Below are 19,636 nucleotides of genomic sequence, written 5' to 3' on the forward strand. Positions count from 1 at the left end.
CCCGAGAGAGCATGTCATGAACTATAAGACCTTCATGGAGTTGCAAACTCTGTCAGATGCTCTGATGTGCAAGGTGTTCCCAACAACGCTCTCGGGACCAGCGAGGGCATGGTTCAACAGCCTGGAGGCCGGAAGCATTAAAAGTTTCAGAGATCTTGCCACTCGCTTCATTAGCCGGTTCGTAGCCGGGGTGCCAGCAGATAGGAAGACGAGCTATCTGGAAACAGTAAGACAAAAAGCTGGTGAATCCCTCAGAGAGTATGTCGCCCGTTTCAATACGGAGGCCCTGCAGATTCCCGAGCTTGATGAAGGAAGGGCGGTAGAGGCCATGCAAAAGGGAACAACCTCTGCCGAGTTCTTTGGTTCTCTGAGCAGGAAACCTCTGACCTCACTGGCCGAGTTAATGAAGAGGGCGGAAAAGTATATAAGGCAGGATGACGCCTTAGTAACGAGTAGATTTGCCAAAGGGGTGGCAGGAAAAGAGAAAGCCCCGGAGGAGGGGAGACCGGAGAAACACGAGAAGAAGCATGGAAAGAGGCCTGAGCCCTACAAGCAGGCCTGGGAAAGAAGGGATCAAAGACCTCCCCCTCCTCCCAGGGCTCATGAACCACGAGTGCTCCCTCCTTGGGTCCCGGAGAAACCGACCCCATTAAATGCGTCCAGAGCCGAGGTGCTCATGGCTGTCCAGGATAAGGAGTTTCTCCAGTGGCCCAAACTTTTGAAGTCAGAAGCAGATCAGAGGAATCCTGACAAGTATTGTCAGTACCACCGGACGCATGGCCACGATACAAATAACTGTTTTCAGTTAATCGCGGAGATTGAAAGATTGATAAAAAGGGGGCATCTCAAAAATTTTCTGAAGAAACCGGAGGGACAGAGGCCTCAACCCGGTCTGGCAGCCCAGATGCCCAGGAGAACTGGAGCTGGACCAGTGAATGATGGGTCCAGTGGGACCATTAATATGATTGTTGGAGGAACTGGAGGACGGATGAACCGTCGAGGAAAGAAGAGAAACCGGGAAGGGGAGACCAGCAATGGCGAGGTGATGCAGATCGTTGAACACTCTCCCATGACCATCGCTTTCTCTTCGGAGGATGCACAGGGCATTCAGATGCCCCATGATGACGCGCTTGTCATTGAAGCAGTCATTCATAATTTTCGGGTGAAGAAGGTTCTGGTGGATGATGGGAGTAAGGTCAACTTATTGCCATATCGGGTTTTCCAGCAGATGGGAATCCCAGAGGAACAGCTGGTTCGGGACCAGTCACCCATCAAAGGGATCGGAGGAGCACCGGTACTTGTAGAAGGGAAGGTGAAGCTGGCCCTTACCTTGGGAGAAACACCCAGAGCTCGCACCCGTCATGAGGTGTTTTTGGTGGTCAAACTCCCACTGAGCTACAATGCGATTTTGGGGAGGCCGGCGTTGTTCAACTTTGAAGCTATCACTAGCATCAGGTATCTGGCACTCAAGTTCCCAACGGAAGAAGGGGTGGGAATGGTCCGGGGCAGCCAGGAAGAAGCAAGGGCAGTATACTTGGCCACAGTGACGGAACCGAACTCAACCGGAGAAGCGCTTGATTCGGAAGTTTTGGAGGTCAGGGATGAGACAAAGGAAGCCTGGACAGAGCCCGTTGGAAAGCTGGAGACCTTCTCCCTATCAGAAGAAGAAGCGAGTAAGGTCTTCAGTCTCAATGCCGGCCTCACCAAAGAACAAAAAGGTGAAGCCATGACCCTGATCCGAAGTCACTCGCCGACCTTCGCATGGAAGCCCTCAGACATGCCGGGAATTGACCCCAAAGTGATGACACACCGATTGAATGTCCTCCCCGAGGCCAGACCAGTAAAGCAAAAGAAGAGAGTAGTGGGAAGAGAGAAGCAGCAGGCTACCCAGGAAGAAGTGCAGAAGCTAGAAGAGGCAGGCTTTATTAGGGAGGTTATGTACCCACAGTGGTTGGCAAATCCTGTGTTAGTCAAAAAAGCCAATGGCAAATACAGGATGTGTATAGATTTTACCGACCTGAATAAGGCCTGCCCTAAAGATTGTTACCCCCTCCCCGATATTAATAAGATGGTCGACTCAACGGCCGGTTTTGATTATATGTCTTCTTTGGATGCTATGTCTGGTTACCACCAAATCCCAATGGAAAAGACGGATGAGGAGAAGACCTCATTTATAACTGAAGACGGGACTTACTGCTACAGAGCTATGCCCTTCGGATTAAGAAACGCCGGGGCAACTTACCAACGATTAATGAATAGAATCTTTAAGAACCAGATCGGCAGGAATGTAGAAGTGTATGTGGATGACATGGTGGTTAAAAGTTCAACTTTTCAACAGCACATAACGGATTTAAGGGAGATATTTGGGGTGTTAGATCAATACAGGATGAAGTTGAATCCAGCAAAGTGTGCTTTCTTCATCAGGGGAGGAAAGTTCTTGGGATACATGGTGAGTGGAAAAGGCATTGAGCCCAATCCGGAGAAGGTGGAGGCCATATTGAATATGCCAGAGCCGACCTGTGTAAGGGACGTCCAGAGATTAACCGGGAGAGTAGTGGCCCTTCACCAATTTATGTCAAGGTCGGCAGAAAAGTGTTTGCCATTCTTCAAAAAATTGAGGAAGGTCCCGAATTTTGAATGGACAGAAGACTGCCAAAAAGCCTTCACAGAGCTTAAGGAATACCTCAGCTCGCCTCACGTGCTCAGCAGCCCCATAAAAGGGGAAGAACTCCTGATATACTTGGCAGTCTCAGAGCAAGCAGTCAGCGCAGTGCTAGTAAGGATGGAAGAAGGAGAGCAGAAGCCTATCTTCTACGTCAGCAAGGTGCTCAGAGATACCGAAGTCAGGTATTCAAACATAGAAAAATTGGCGTATGCCTTGTTGTTAGCAGTCCGGAAATTCAAAGTTTATCTGGAAGGCCACCAAGGAGTTGTGATGACGGACCAACCTTTAAAGAAGATCCTACGTAGGCCGGAAACTTCAGGACGGATGTTAGCATGGTCCGTGGAAATCAGCCCTTACTGTCTGGAATACCGACCTCGGACAGCTATAAAATCTCAAGCGCTGGCTGACTTCATAGCAGAATGCTCATTCAACGAGGAGAAGGAAGGATCATCCTCGGAGATACCAAGAAAAGAAGGAGAGGGAGAGCCTTCCCAAGAGTCCAGCTGGAAGCTATATGTAGACGGAGCGTCAGGCTCTGAGGGCAGTGGCGCTGGGATAATACTTAAGGGGCCGGAGGGCTTTAAAGTGTGTTATGCCTTACGGCTAGAATTCAAAGCTTCTAATAATGTGGCCGAATATGAAGCCTTGGTGAACGGAATGTTGGTAGCTTTGGAAATAGGGGTAACCGACCTCGAAGTAAATAGTGACTCTCAGCTGGTGATCAACCAGGTGACGGGAGTATATCAGGCCAGAGATCCCATCATGCAGAGTTATCTTGATAAAGTAAAAACTGTGGAAGCCGACCTCACGAGCCGAGGAGTTATTACCAGATTTCAGAGGATACCTCGAGATGAAAATGAGGAGGCAGACCTGCTTAGTCGACTGACCAAAGAAGAGTTAGAGCAACTCCCTGATGAAGTATACATACAGCATGTCAGCACACCTGCTTTCAAGAAGACAAACACAGTATTGCAGGTGGAGCAGAGCCCAACCTGGATGACTCCATACCTGAGATACTTGGAAAAGGGCGAACTCCCCGAAGATAAAGTTGAAGCCAAAAAGATAGCAGCTCGAGCTGCCAATTACCAAGTAATAAGGGGAACTTTATACAGAAAAGGGAAGTCCAGCCCATGGCTCCGGTGCGTGAGCCCGGAAGAAGCTGCAAAGGTAATGGAGGAAATACATAGAGGCCTATGTGGGACTCACGAGGGAGCAGGGACATTAGCTAACAAAATATTCAGGCAAGGATACTACTGGCCCACTGTTAAAAAAGAAGCAGAAGAGTTTGTCCGGAGGTGTGACGTATGTCAAAGATTTGCCAATGCCATCAGGACCCCTGCCACTCCTCAAGCAAGCATATCCAGTCCATGGCCTTTCTCACAATGGGGAATTGACATCCTGGGACCTTTCCCCAAGACTACAGGGCAAAGGAAATTCGTAGTGGTGGCTGTGGAATATTTCTCGAAATGGCCAGAGGCAGAAGCAATAGCCACAATCACAGCTCGCAAGATGATAGATTTCGTATGGGGACATATCATCTGCAGATTTGGCATTCCAAGAGTACTTATCTCAGACAACGGCAGACAGTTTGACTGCAGCACTTTCAGAGCCTTTACGACGAACATGGGCATATGGCATAAGTTCTCCTCCGTGGCTCACCCTCAGACTAACGGCCAAACGGAAGTCACTAATAGAGCTATCCTTCAAGGATTAAAGAAACGGCTGGATGGCGCAAAGGAGAATTGGGCAGAAGAACTCAATAGCACTCTATGGGCACTCCGAACCACTCCCAGAGCGCCCACTCAAGAAACCCCGTTTGCACTTGCTTATGGCACAGAGGCTGTAGTCCCAGTTGAATTGCGGATCCCCACTCATCGAGTTCAATTCGTTAGTGAGAACGCTAATGGGGACAAATTAAGGAGCAACCTAGATGCTCTTGAAGAAGTTAGGGAAGAAGCCCAAGTCCGAACTGCCGCTTATCAACGAGCGGCAAGATATTACAATCAAAAGGTCAGAGAAAGAAGCTTGAAGGTGGGAGACCTGACTTTAAGAAACCTGGAAGCTACGGGAAAAAGAGCAGCCGCCGGAAAGCTAGCACCGACCTGGGAAGGTCCATTCAAGGTGACAAAAGTGGTTAAGCCCGGGGTATACCGAATCGAAGATATGCAAGGAAACCCCGAGCCCCACGCTTGGAACATCCAGCACCTAAAAAGGTATTTTCCTTGAAATATTCGTAAAGAAAAAACGTTGTATTTTGACAGACATGAGTAAATAAAAATTGTTTATACAATGTGATTATCTTTATGAATAACGTTCTACATGAAACAAGGCCTCAGTTAGGTACGAAATCAGCTGAGATGACGAAACAAGGCCAATGAGCTTGAATCTTGTACAAAACCCCAAAGCGGGTACCAAAAACAACCGGCGAGGCCCCGAGGTCGTCCCGGAAATTCAAAGAAAAACAGGATCCTGTAAGATCTCCTGGAATCAAAAACAACCGGCGAGGCCCCGAGGTCGTCCCGGAAATTCAAAGAAAAACAGGATCCCGTAAGATCTCCTGGAATCAAAAACAACCGGCGAGGCCGTCCCGGAAATTCAAAGAAAAACAGGATCCCGTAAGATCTCCTGGAATCAAAAACAACCGGCGAGGCCCCGAGGTCGTCCAGGAAATTCAAAGAAAAACAGGATCCCGTAAGATCTCCTAGAATCAAAAACCACCGGCGAGGCCCCGAGGTCGTCCCGGAAATTCAAAGAAAAACAGGATCCCGTAAGGTCTCCTGGAATCAAAAACAACCGGCGAGGCCCCGAGGTCGTCCGGCAAATTCAAAGAAAACCAGGATCCCGTAAGATCTCCTAGAATCAAAAATAGGTCGGTGCAGGACTTAAGAGCCTCCCGAAATAAAAAAATTTTTTCCACACCACTGGGGCGACTTATAAAATCCAATTCTGACCTCGGAAAGAGAAGAGCCCAGAGCTTGAAAAAAAAAAAAAAAAAAAAAAACCGAGCTCGGATAGACTTATCTTCGCAAAAATTCAAGATACGAACGAAAAAGGTCGAGTTCCCAGCTCGGATAGTCAGGTTCCGACCTATGCAAAAAGGAACAAAGGCCTAATAAGCTAAAGAAGCCCCAACCTCGAAAAAGACGCTAACGCCAAAACCTTGGCTTTCGAAGAGGTCGAGCTCCCAGCTCGGACCAATATTCACAAAGGCCCAAGACCGAGCTCTCAGCTAGGATAGACTTATATCCTTAAAGATCAAGATACAAAGGCCAAAGAGAAAGGCCGAGCTCCCTCCATAGAAGGACTCATAAATGAAGATATCCTTAGGAGGATAAAAAGGCTATAATCAAAGCCTCAACCAGTTTATCTGAAACAAATATACGAAGTCACAACGAAGAAAGAAGGACCAAAAGCCAAAAACTGACATGATAGTTGTCATTAAAAAGGTACGAAATTTGATCTCTCAGACTATCAGCTGAGAGCTGAGCTCGCAACTTAAGATTAATTCAGAGCTTCTGAATGAAAATATGTAGTTTATATCACAAATACGAAGAGTAGATACAAATATCAAGAAATATGAAAAAACAAGAAGGAAACTAATATTTCATTAATAACTATTACAATCTATTTCTCCGGCAAGGAAGGAGGATAAATAGTCCTTAAGGGACTTATATCAGTAAGAACACCCTCGCCTGCATTATCTCTATTTACAGCCACCTCCGAAGGAAGCTCGGTATCCCTTGGCCCAGAGCTCTCAACATTAATAGTAGGGGCAACTTCTGACCCAAGGTGGAGACAGTCTTTCTCAGAATCAGGATCATCCTCCTCCGACTCTATCTCGAATTCCCCTGAAGAAGACTCAGCTGACCGATCTATGTTCCTCCGGGAATCTCCTCGGGGCAAAGGACAATCATCCTCCCCGTATAGCACTGACTCGCCATCTGAGTCCACTTCGCGCCTACGAAGCTTGGCCAAAGGAATATCAGGCGCCTGCCTAGCTTCTCTTAAACCGCGATTGTAGCCAGTTACATACATGCGGTAGGCCTTATCAAGAATAGCCTTTTTCATTTCACCAGAAGCTTTATACTCATCAAGATGTTCTTCACAAGCCTCAGCTACAAATTCCTTAAACTCAGAAGAGTCTTTGTAGTCCTGAAGATGAACTTCACAGGCCTGATCAATTTTAACCTTCAGCTCATCAGACTCCTGATACTCCGCTATATACTGTTCACGCTTCAGCTGAGCCTTCCCTTCGGCATACTTTACCACCTCAAGCAGGGCTAAACATTTATGTTCCAAAGACCTGACTTCATTTTTCAGCTGTTGTTGGCGAAGGTTGAACTCTTCAGCCGACAAAGACAGATCCTTGATACGTTCAGAACTTGTGCCCAATTCCTGCTCAAGGACCTCCACCCGGGCTAGGGCACTTTCCCTCTGAGCCTTCACCTCATTCAGGTGAGCCTGAAGCCCCTCAAAATCAGCCTTTAAGGCCTCATGTTGGCGCTGGACCTCGGCTTTTTGGCCAACAGCCTCATCCCTCTCCTGAAGGGCCGTTGTCATAGAGGACAGCTGTTTTACAACCTCTACACAACGAGCTTCCACTTCAGCTGCCCTCTCATCAGACTCCTGGAGAACCCTGCGAGTACGAGACAGCTCTGATTCCAGGGATTTGCTATGCTCTGCCGCCTCAACCGCTCTGTCCTCAGCTCTTTTCGAGGCCTCCAGCGCAGAATGTAATTCCACCTGGAGAGACTGGATCTGCTCCCGGGCGGCTGCCAAGTGGCCCCTCGCGTCGCTGGTGGCAGTCAGGTTTTCATCGCGACGCGCTTCTTCGATCCGACGGTCCACGGACTCCCGGAGAGAGAGGTCACGGGCATTCACCTCCATAACCAGGCCTAACATCTAGTACGGAAGAACAATTGTCAAGAAAAGAAACAAAGCAAACTCAAAGAGAGGTGAAAAGAAAGAATAATTTACCATCAGAAGCATTTCTCCAATCGTAGATCCGAGCTCCTCACGAGAGCGAGATTGGACGGACACCTGCTCCTTGGTAGAACTGGCCAGGTGACCAGTCAGGGCCAGAAGACGAGGATCCGAAGCCTCTGTTATCCCGCCGAACATCCGCTCCCGGAGAAGTGCGGCAACAGCAGAGGCCGGAGACTCAGAGGAAATGCTTGACAGGTCCAGAATGTTGTCAGTAGGGGACGACGAAGGAACAGAAGAAACACCCTTCCCCTTCCCAATGGTAGAAAGAGGTGGGGAAGGACCTGCAGCAGTCTTGGATTTCTTCCGAGCAGGAGATGGGACAGGCGTTCCAGAAGGGGTCGGACGCTTGCCCCCGGTCTTTGAGGGGACACCCTCAGACCTCTCAGGCTCAGTCCTCACAAGGGCAGGAGCACCTTCACCAGAAACCTCTGGGCTTTGATCCTCTAGGAGGATGATCTCCATCCCTGTCCCAGAGGTCTCCTTGTCTTCAACAGGGGACTTAAACTTCCCCCCTAACACCCCCTCAGTAGAATGGACGGCACCCTGCCCCACTTGTTCAGTAGCTTGGGTCTGCTCCACAATAGCTAGGGAAGTTCCCCCCACGACCTCTGAGGAGGCTGGAACGGATCTAGATCCTTCAGCAGGCGTCGAGGTTGAGCTCGACCCACCATGGCTAGATGGCCGAGCTGATTTGATGCTGCGAGAGCTCGGCTTGGAAGTCCGAGAAGAAGCTTTGACGGGAGGTCGGCTGACCTTCTTGGAGGAAGCGGCCTGAGCCAGCTCTGCAGCAATCTCAGTTACAGAGCGCCCATCCCCAAAGGCGTCAAAAATTGCATGCATGTTCTCCCGAGACAGGTCAAAATTCTTGGGGAATTTGATGCCATCCATTCTAACCTCAAAAGCTGCAAGAAACACGAAGTTATAAAGAGTCAGCATACTTCCTGATGTTATGAGCAAAGAAGAAACAGAATAGCCGGACAAAGCACTATACCCGTGTCCCGGATATCCCTAAGGTTGGACGCAAACATACACTTCTCGACATCATACTTCCTCTCAACGGAAGTCAGTCGAAGCAGCCCGACCTGCTCAATAAGACTCAATTCGGGCAGATCGTTGCAGCCCGGATAGATCTCCCCCCACCTTAGGTCCACATCCCACGATCGGCAGGACCCTAGTTTTAACTCGGCCACAAGGAAATTCTCTACCCATCCCTTTATAGAATCCTTGTAGCCCGTAAGAAGAGACAGCCCATTGCGGGGGGAAAGTAATAGAAGTTTTGCTTCGCCCTAACCAGGCGGAAAAAAGTGACAAACAGACAGGCCGTAGGTGCGAAACCCCAACCTAGACAGATAGACTCGAAACAGGACATGAATAAAATGGAATTTGGGGATAACATTCGAGGAGTTACCCCAAAGTATTCAAAGACCTCAACAAAGAAAGGGGTAAAAGGCAACGGTAGACCAAATTCTCTCTGCTTCAGGAAAAACACTATGCTACGAACCTCTTGGGGATCCACCAAACCAGGAGGGCGAGGGTAAGGAAGCACTATCCTCTCATTTGGAAGAGGTGCTCGAATAAGATACAACGGAGTATCTAAAAGCCTCCGGGAAATGTGATTAGTTATGTTGGAAGGTGTAATATGCGACTCAAGGTCAAAAACATCAGGAAGCTTTAAACTTGCCATGGAAGAACAAGGAAGCGTACCTGAAAATGAAATAAGGTGAGAAAAGCAGAAGGAATTGCAGGGAGGCAGAGAGCAGAAGAGAGCTAATTTCTTCGGAAGACAGAAAGAATTCGAAATGAAAGGCAATGATGAGACGGAACGTTGATTTGAACAGTTTTGTCTTGGAGCGGCGCGATCATTAATTACTCTCGACGTTTACCTTCTCAACGGTTAAGTAATAACCGGAGAGACGGTAAAGGGGCAAAAGGATGATCGCTGGGCTTGTCTACATCTATCAAGGGCCAGGTCCACAATGATAGCCCATCACTTAAAAGCCCAGGCAAGCCCAACTTGTTCGGACCTGATTTCCAGCCAAGACAACTTAACCCACAAGATTCATCACTTCACCACATCCGTGGTAAGTATCAAGGAAATAGAAGGAAAAACTCAAAGATGCAAGCAGATGAAAGCATGATAAAAGTTAGACCTACTCATCACGTAGAATACATATAAGATTTGACTTGTTGTTAAAACAAGGGTTACGAGATCGGAAAGAGACGACAAGGATACCTCGGATCCATACTAAGCTGAGAGCTTAGAGTTTAACTCATCAGAAGCCGAGCTCAGAGGTCGGATTAGTCCAGCTCGGACAGCATGACTTGGGAGCTCGGCCAGCTAAAGAAAACTCAGAGCTCATTTCACTAAGCAAAGACAGAACACTTGACCTGAGAGCCCGGTCGGATGAAGGAGACTCAAAGCTCAATTCATCGAAGTAAAAACCGAGCTCACAGGTCGGTCAGACAGTCCAGCTCGGAAACTTGAAAGCACAGTTGGCTAAGTGGATCCGGAGTTCAACTCATCAGAGCTCGCAGATAAGTTAGATCAGCTCGGGAAAAAGCAGGACAGAGCTCAGTTGGTTAAAATTGTAAGGCGAGCAATCTAAAGTATTTCACACATGATAAAAGAAGAACAGCTTAAGCATGAGAGCAGAACAAGAACTTCATTAAAAGAAAAGTACATTACAGCACGTTACAAAGGCCTACACTACGGGATGAAAGACTATCCTTAAAGGATTTACATGACCACATACATCATCATCTACGATTACATCGTTATCACCTATCCTACTACTCTGGTCTTCAGCCCGGAGGAATTCTCACAGCTCGGAATGTGAGTTTGGCAGAAAAGGCCAAGATCTGTCCCGCTATTATAGGGGAACTGAACAAGTTGATTCCCATAAGCATTTCTCACTGTCCCCCTGGGCAAACGTTCGGTTACCCGAGTGTGATGCACGGTACATTCGAACAAGCTCAGATATTGTATGCCGGCCGTGCACCACACATGAAAAACATAAGTCTTCGAGGCTATGGCCCCGAAGAGATCGCGAAGTACACATTCGAAGAAATCGCTGGAGACCTGACTGAGTGCAGCAGATCCCAGCCTCACGTAATACTGGTACTTCACACCAAAGGGAATAATAATACTGGTACTTCACATCAAAAAGAACAACAAACTGAGCGCCGGCGCCACTCCCATTTATATCAAAAGAGGACAACAAGAGCATCGAGGAAATTCCCTGTTTCTCTGCGGAAAAAGGCGAAATTAGAGCGAACCCCTCAACAGCCCAGAACTTCTCTGGAGCCCGGACAACAAGCAGAGGAGGAGGCCGGCCAGACGACCTGGGTAAAGCAGTTTCAGCAGCTTGCCGAATGGTCCCACCCTTCGACTGCCATACCCGAAGGATCTTCAATGCACCATCCAGACGCCTTAGAGGTAACATCGAATTTTCAAGAATTTTGAACTGACCCATTTTTATCTCAGGAACTGCAAAAAGTTTCAAAACAGGGACAAGTCAGAAACAGTTCTCCCTTAAGATGATAAGAGCACAATCAAGGCAAACCTCTGGGGCACAAGGCAATCTGTTTGAAGAAGGCGTCGGATAGACCTGCCACAGATAAAACAAGAATTTCTCGCTTCAACAGAAGGCTCAAGAATGAAGAAAAGCTGGCGCTGATATATACTCGGAGCCTGAGGACTTAGCACGGGGCAGAGCTACACTAGACCCTAAGCTAATGGTGTCAGATTTCTAAAAGATATTCACAGAAAAGGAAAGAAAGGAGATGTCCAGATAATGATGACAAGAAAGTAAAGGCGGCAGAGGACAAGAAGAATAGAGAAAAGACAGAAAGAGGAAAGAGCAGATAGAATTCAGAAACTGCGCAACGACTGAAAGATGAAAGGATGTTATTAAGGCACCTGAACCCGAACAGACGCGATCATAATAAGTTCTTGGTATTCACCCCCTCGGCAGTTGGAGCAATAACTGCCGAGAAGGTGAAGGGGCAATTGATGACCGCTGGATTCCTTCACCCCGGACCAGGGGCTTGACCACAGCCCAAGGCCCATGACGTAGAGGCCCACACACCTGATATACATAACAAGCCTGGCTCATCCAACCTTCAAGGCCGGGCTCGACCTCTCTTCCTCACTCAAGCCGGCCCGGCCCGCACGAAGCAGGCCCTCTTCACTCAGGCTTAGCATCCGGCCCAACTCTCAGCCCAGCCCAGGATCCGGAATAATATTCACCAGACAGCCTGGCAGATCCGCTCGAACGTACGCACGAGGAGAATCAGAGGCCGTTACGCATGGAGCAGGCGGCTGATACCCTAGTACCTCCGAATCCGCATGGCAGAGACGCGTGGCCCAATCCTGGAGAGACCTTTACACGTCATCAGCAAGCAAGACAATGTATAAAAGAGGAGTCCCCTCCTCAGGAAACTTAGGCCTTATTCAGTAATACAAAACCCTTGTAAAACCCTATTCTATTGGATCTCAGATCATCACCATCCAATGTGCAAGTTGTAATAATTGACAAGTACGCAAATTGACAACTGTCAGTTATGGGAAGAAAATCATACCAATTTAGCTCTCTTACTTAAAATAACTCTTAAAGCAGCTTGTGACAGTTCCTGATCCCTTGAAGCTATGATGGTGTGCATTTTGTCAATATCACCAGCATTTGTTGGCATCCCATCTTGAACTAAAGAGATATCTTTGCATTGCTTGTTTCCATCCACAACAGTTCCACCTCTGCGTTCAGTAATTCTCTGCCTCTTCAAAGAGTCAACCGTAGCCTACATACCCAGTGGTAGGTTGCATGATAATTAAGCAAGGAAGTAACAAATGAATAGAAAGCTTGCTGAGATGAACAATTTCAGAAAACACATACACACAAAATGTTGAGGTAACCATTGGCCCAGGAGGAAACTTATGAGAATTGACACATGCATTAAACAGCTTCATCATAGTAGAAAAAAGAGTATGTATAAATGCTACCAAATTGCAGTCTAAAGAAAATTTAAGGAGCAGGTGTACAACAAGACAAATGGACTTTCCCTTTCATCTGTTAGAACAGGAATATATATGCCATGATTCATGCAAGCATATCAAAATAAGGATGTAATTAGCCTAGAAACTGAACTATTACTTTCTATATCTTGTAATTGTATTCATACATGCCCATTGAGATGAGGGAAATCAAGCTATTATTCCACAATCTCCTATTTTTCCATCTTCATTTTACTTCTTGCTGATGATAGAACACACAACAGGGCATAGATATTACAATATATTGATAATGATCACCACAAGAGCCAAGTGCCAACATAATATATAGAAGTCCGGTACGGGCAATTTATGTTATCCAAGTATCTGACATCTATTTTGTTAAGCGCTTGGTAATTCTACAACAAATCAACAGGAATTATGCATCTACATGTCCTTAATTAGAAGAAAAATAAAATGGCCTTGCATATGTAAAAACAAGGAAAACTAACCCTATCAGTCAAACCATGTGAACACCCATCTGCGGAGGTGGTCATTTTCTGGTAATTAACAGGTGGAACTTTACTAGCAACATCTGAGCCTTTCTCTTTGGGTTGGGTGTGAATCTCAAAAGAGTTATCCACTTCCACACTGTGGAGTCCATCAAAATTGTCAAACAACTCAATCACATCAGATCCATCATCCTCATTCTGCTTTGTTGATCCAGCAACCGTCTTGCTGCCTAGATGCTCAATTTCAGGAAATTCTGGCTCACAAGGTTTTTCACCCATTTGGGAACTGTTTGTATTTATGGTTTTGGATCTTACTCCTCGAAGTTGTGAATTGTCAGGTAGCCCTTCCCTGTTGAAAAAGACATATATCACAAATGAAAAAGTACAGGGATATATGTGTGTGTCAAAAGAGAAAAAAAAAAAGGCATCAATGGCATTCGATATCCCAACTGATGGAAAGAATTCAAAGGCAAACCCCCACGAGAAGGGCGACAACTGCTGCCCTTGGTGTATGTAAATGCACGCAGAGAGGCATTACTAGATGCGGTATTATGGGATTCTGAGAAAGATTTTTGCTCTGACCTAAGAATCAAACAATGGTCAGCAAAATGGAAAACCACCCACCTCAACCAACTAATATGCTTATTTTATTTCAAGATTTTAATTTCCATTTGAGTTTGCGGTTGCATCAGTTAAATTGGAACATAAATATTATATGACTAATTAGGGCTGTAATAAGGAGACTAAATCCTGTAACTAACGGATTCCTTGTGTTAATTTGGTAGAGTAGAAACTTTATCTCATTTCATGAAGAGCATACATACATACACACACACATTCTTACAATCATGACAACTAATTAGGGATATAAATCCCTTTAATCATGCTATATCTAATTAGGAATACAATCTCTATGTGAACTGAGTAGGAACACTCCAAGTTAGCTTCCCATAACACTTGTTCTCGAATTGGAGTACAAATGTTAATCATGCTAATTTGTTATAAATTTAATCAACACAAGCTCCATTTAGAACTTTGTAAAGATATTTTCATCATATATTTTATGATTCAAGTGTTTATGATTCAACTGCAAACAAATATTTTATTTCAACAGTTGTAACCGTAACTTTTATCTGTTAACCCAACTGACTTTTTTTCTTTTTTCTCATGATATAGGTCCACAAAAAACTCCCAGTGACTTATTGCCTATTTCAACATCCTCTCCTATATCAGCGAAGCCCTTAACACACAATGTTACCCTCCAATTGCTTCTGAAAAGGTACTTGATCACTCAACCATTATCGTATTTATAATTTCTTGAGCTATTACTATTTGTTAGTTTCACCATGCTTCCTTTTCCAATTTATCCATTGTCATAATATCTAATACTCAAGCAAAAGCAATGTCTCATCTTAGTTGGCACCAAGTAGGGAAGGCCATTTGATCAGTTCAATTACGAACCAAATTGGTTCAGTTCATCGATTTTGTATGTGCTCAAACATTTGCCTCTACCCATTAAATGATTTGTTCTTTTTTGCTAAATGATACCAAGACAATTTCTCATCTTCCCCATTACCTTGTTTTCCTCCCTAAATGGCCAAAACAGTCAGCCATTCAACCCAAAATCTATACTCTAGACCCAAACTAATAAAATAAGCTTATTTTCGTCCATTCAGAGAATATATCAAGATTTTCCTTATGCTCCAGAAAAAAATATATATATATAATTAGAGATAAAAGATAAAGAGGGAAGTGGTTTCATTTGGCAAGCAATGTGAGGTACAAACCGTTTTGGCAATTTCAACGAGTTCCACATCTAAATGTCATAGTCAGTGCATGCACACAAGGACAATAAATCTTTGAAGCAACAACGTCAAACAAGGAGCAGTGTTAGTGGGTCAAGGAAGGAGCAATAGACAGGAGGCTAATGAACAATCTCATTGGCTTGAGGAAGGAGCAACACATGCAAGGCAAAGGAGCATGGTCGATGGTTTTACCAATCTGAGTAAAAGGAGCCCAATTCGCAAGGCAGTCACGACTCATAAGGCAAAAGACATCAAACCTCAGTATGGAAGATAATAAAAGAGAGGAGCAACGGCACAGGCAGAACTAGGCCATTGGCAGAGAAAAAGAACACGGTGCACATGGGGGTTTAGATTTAGAGAAATCATAGAATACTATAGAAGATGTTAAGGCTTTAGTTACTACTTTCAGGATAGATATCGGACTCAAGGCTCGTTTTCTAATGGGATTGGCATGAGGAGAAGGATTGGGATCTAACTCAAGCCTTAGGCCCTTAACTGAAGAAGATGTTAAGGCTTGTAAGTTTCGATTTTCTCAATTTTAATGGATAGAAGGGAACCAAATCAAGAAACAAATTCCTTAAGATCAAGGACTGAACAACATCGATCAAACTAAATTGGTTCAATTCATTTTGATTTTTCAGTTTAACTAAAAACTGCTCACCACTAGCACCAAGCTATGATTGAGGAGCACTTCATATTTACCTAGGAAATAGTTCGTAAAACTACAATTGGATGCCACTGAGTGTTTACATTTAAAGTAGGAAAACACGGGAAGTGAGATCATCTCAATGCATTCAATTTGTAGTGAAGATTACTTTTCTCTATGGCAACCAATGTTATCAAGGCGAGAGACAAGGCAGCGTCTTTTGAAGTGAAGCACCATATGTGTGTGTGTAATGTATAGATATATGTATACAAAAATGTATTGAAGAATTTTTTTAGAGGGATTTTTCATTTTATTTCAGTTGAATTGATTTTTACAAGGTTTGAGTACTTATATATAAAAAATCAATCTAAATTAGAAATATTTATAGTAAAAATAAAATCTCTATAATAAAGCCTAAATAGGATTCCAAAGATTTGAATCCTACTAATTAGGAACATTCTATGTTGGTCAACATTCCTCTCAAGTTGGTGCATAGATATCACACATACTCAACTTGTACACATGTCCAACTTGCAAACCAAGGTGTGATAGATCTTGTTGCTAAGCCCTTTGGTAAACACATCAGCTAACTGTTTATCAAAAGTCATATGATACACCATTTATTAACTTCTCTTTAATGAAGTCAACCAGATTATGAGCTATACTGATGGCAGCTTTATTGTCACAGTACAAAAGGAGTTTATCCTTCTCCAATAGTTTCAATTCCTCTAATAATCTCTGCAACCATAGGAGTTCACAAACACCTTGTGCCATCGTTTTATATTCCGCCTCAGCACTTGATCGAGCAACAACACTTTGCTTTTTGCTCCTCCAAGTGACAAAATTTCCTCTCCCACAAGTGTACAGTAACCACTGGTCGACCTTCTATCATCAAGGGATCCAGCCCAATCTGCATCTGTGAATGCATGTAAGCGAAGATGACCGTGTTTAGAGAATATGAGACCTTTTTCAGGAGCAGGCGGCTTCAAGTATCGCAAAATACAAAAAACAGCTTCCATGTGAAACTCACGAGGATCATGCATAAACTGATTGACTAAGCTTACTGCATATACTATGTCTGGTTGAGTATGCGAAAGATAAATCAGTGATATCTGCCCATATTCACTGATTCACCAATCCCTATTTGTAGTTTGTGATTGCTCGCAATGAGTTTCTGGTAGTTTGCAACCTAACATACCAGTTTCTTCCAAAAGATCTATAATATATTTTCTCTAAGAAATAAAAAATTTCCTTTTTTGACCTGCCAATCTCGATTCCCAGGAAATATTGCAGTTTTCCTAAATTTTTAATTTCGAACTCTTGAACTAAAAGTTTTTTCAGCCGAGTCATCTTTTTGGTGTCATCCCCTGTCAATACTATGTCATCAACATAGACTATGAGAAGAGTAATTTTACCTTTGTGATGTCTGATAAATAAGATATGGTAAATATTGCTCTGTTGATAGCCAAAGAAAATCATAACTCCGATCAAACAAGCTCTGAGTGACTGCTTCAACCCATACAAAAGCTTCTTTACCCAGCACACCTTTCCTTTTGTTTTTTCATCAGTAAATCCAGGAGAGATTTCCATATACACTTCTTTCTCCAAGCCTCCATGGAGGAATACATTTTTCACATCAAATTGTTGCAGATCCCAGTCAAGGTTGACAGCGCAAAATAGCAATACTCTGATTGAGTTCATTTTAGCAACAGGGGCAAATGTCTACTGGTAATTTACTCCATAGGTTTGAGTGTATCCCTTGCCAACTAGTCTAGCCCTGAATCTTTCAATTGATCCATCTGCTTTGTGTTTCACAGTGAACACCCATTTGCAGCTAACTGGGCTTTTTCCAGGTGGAAGAGACATCAACTCTCATATCTCATTTTTAGCCAACTCATTTCTTCAATCATTGCTCCCTTCCAATTAGAATCTTTGAAAGCTTCCTTCCAATCCTGTGAGATAAACACAGAGGAAATAGACAAGGCAAAAACTATATAGGATGGAGACAAAGAATTATAAGAAAGAAAGTTAGAAATAGAGTGCTTTGTGCAAGACCTATATCCTTCAGATTACCCCGTCATATGTCTATTTGCACCAGAATCAATAATCCATGGAGTAGAACCAAGAGAAAACGAAATAGAAGCATTATCAAAAGTCCTTACATTACCTATACAAATCATTACCATTTCAAGAAAAACCACCATTTTTCTATCAAAAATAATGAAAAAAAAACTGTTACTGGAAAAAGAATTACTGTTCACCGGCGAAAAAGGCACCGGTCCAAGCAGATCAAAGGCGCGACTTGAAGATGAGTCTGCCAGAAAGAATCACGGCCGGACAAAACCATTGAAAAACGTCTCCCACGTCGAAAAGACCAAGTAGCAGCACGGGATGGCTGGAAAAGGGATAAAAAAAATAGCGTTGGACTGGACTGGACAGTGTAGCAGCATCAGACAGTGTCTCACACGCCGAGAAGGAAGGGCGCGTGAGCCTCACGCACGTGGCTTTCTAGCGTCGGAGCTGGACGGCTGGCCGATGGTCCGGCGATCCTCCTGGTGGAGGCAGTGAGATGTGAAAAAATCCCTAGATAGGGTAATACCAAAAAGGTAGATCTAGATTTTAGAAACTCTAAATCTAGATTTTAAAAACTTTAAAGAGGAAAAATTGAATTTAAATCCTAAAATCGAGAAAAAGCTCTGATATTATGAAGAATTTTTTAGAGAAATTTTTTATTTTATTCCAATTGAATTGATCTTTATAAGTTTGAGTATTTATATACAAAGAGTCAACATAAATTATGAATATTTACAATAAAAATAAAATTCCTATAATCAAACCTAATTAGGATCCCAAAGATTTGAATTCTCCTAATTAGGAACCTTCTATATTGATCAACATGTATAAATATTGTATTACTTCCTTCTTAATTAGTTAATTAACTAGCATAATTATAAGGATACATATTTCTAATAGTTTTTTTTTTCTTTTGCCAAAGATAGGATATTTCACTAGATGGTAGGAAAGCCCATTACATAGAGAGGCTAGAGGCCCAAGTTGCAAGTCCTAGCCAAACCCAATATACATAAGAAGCTAAGCCCAGAATAGAGATAATATAAAGAAACCCAAGCCACTAACAGCAAATCCTAGGGCTAGCAATCAGATCCAGCTGACCTAAAGAAGAAACTATATAACATAGGCAATCCCTAGGTTGCAGTGCCGCATGCATCGGATGACCACCCGCTCAAAGCAATAGGAGTATCAAAAAGCACCACAGACAACCATGGAGCAACTAGGAGATAAGTGAAACACAAACCCAAATACCTCTGGGAACCCTCACTCAAAGACGCAGCGGGTTAGATTCAAGTCGATTAGGAGCTAGGAAATGAGGGGGAATAGGTTTAATTAGTTTAGTTAAAGGAGCACAATCGATGGTTTTACCAATCTGAGTAAAAGAACCCCAGTTCACAAGACAGTCGTGACTTATTAAGGCAGAAGAATCATCAAATCTTAGTATGGAGGATAGTAAAACACTAGAAGAGAGGAGCAACGGCACAAATAGCACTAGGCCATTGACAGGGAAAAAGAACACAGATCACATGGGGGGTTTAATCATTTAGAGATTTAGAGAAAATCATAAAATACTATAAAAGGTGTTAAGGCTTTAGTTTACTCCTTTCAGGACAGGCATGGAACTCCAAGCTTGTTTTCTTCTGGGATTGGCATGGGGAGAAGGATTGAGTTCTACCTCAAGCCTCAGGCCATAAACTAAAGATGATGTTAAGGCTTGTAAGTTTCAATGTTTTCTTCCAATTTCTCAATTTTAATGGAAAAAAGTGAACCAAATCAATAATCAAACATCTTAAGATGAAGAACTGAACAACATCGATCGAACTAAATTGGTTCAATTCATTTTGATTTTTCAGTTTAGCTAAAAATTGCTCAGTGACTCCATGGTTTGGTTAGTTTAGTACTATTTTCTAACAATTTGGGAAGCTTCAAAATGATGTAGATCATTCAATATTCAACGTTCGACTC

At 43.9% G+C, this 19,636-nt stretch overlaps 1 protein-coding gene across 3 annotated transcripts in view; it reads right to left on the reverse strand.

Moving 5' to 3' along the window:
- Positions 1-19,636, reverse strand: part of LOC110613561 — a 33,566-nt gene that overhangs the window by 4,255 nt on the left and 9,675 nt on the right. For all 3 annotated transcript variants that reach the window (XM_021754761.2, XM_043955815.1, XM_021754758.2), the window contains exons 6-7: positions 13,151-13,499; positions 12,233-12,448 (exon numbers count right to left, since the gene is read on the reverse strand). In XM_021754761.2, coding sequence (XP_021610453.1) covers positions 12,233-12,448; positions 13,151-13,499 — 565 coding nt within the window. The remainder of the gene's footprint in view (positions 1-12,232; positions 12,449-13,150; positions 13,500-19,636) is intronic.

The sequence above is a fragment of the Manihot esculenta genome, chromosome 4 (genome assembly GCF_001659605.2).
Source record: "Manihot esculenta cultivar AM560-2 chromosome 4, M.esculenta_v8, whole genome shotgun sequence".
Taxonomy (NCBI): Eukaryota; Viridiplantae; Streptophyta; class Magnoliopsida; order Malpighiales; family Euphorbiaceae; genus Manihot; species Manihot esculenta.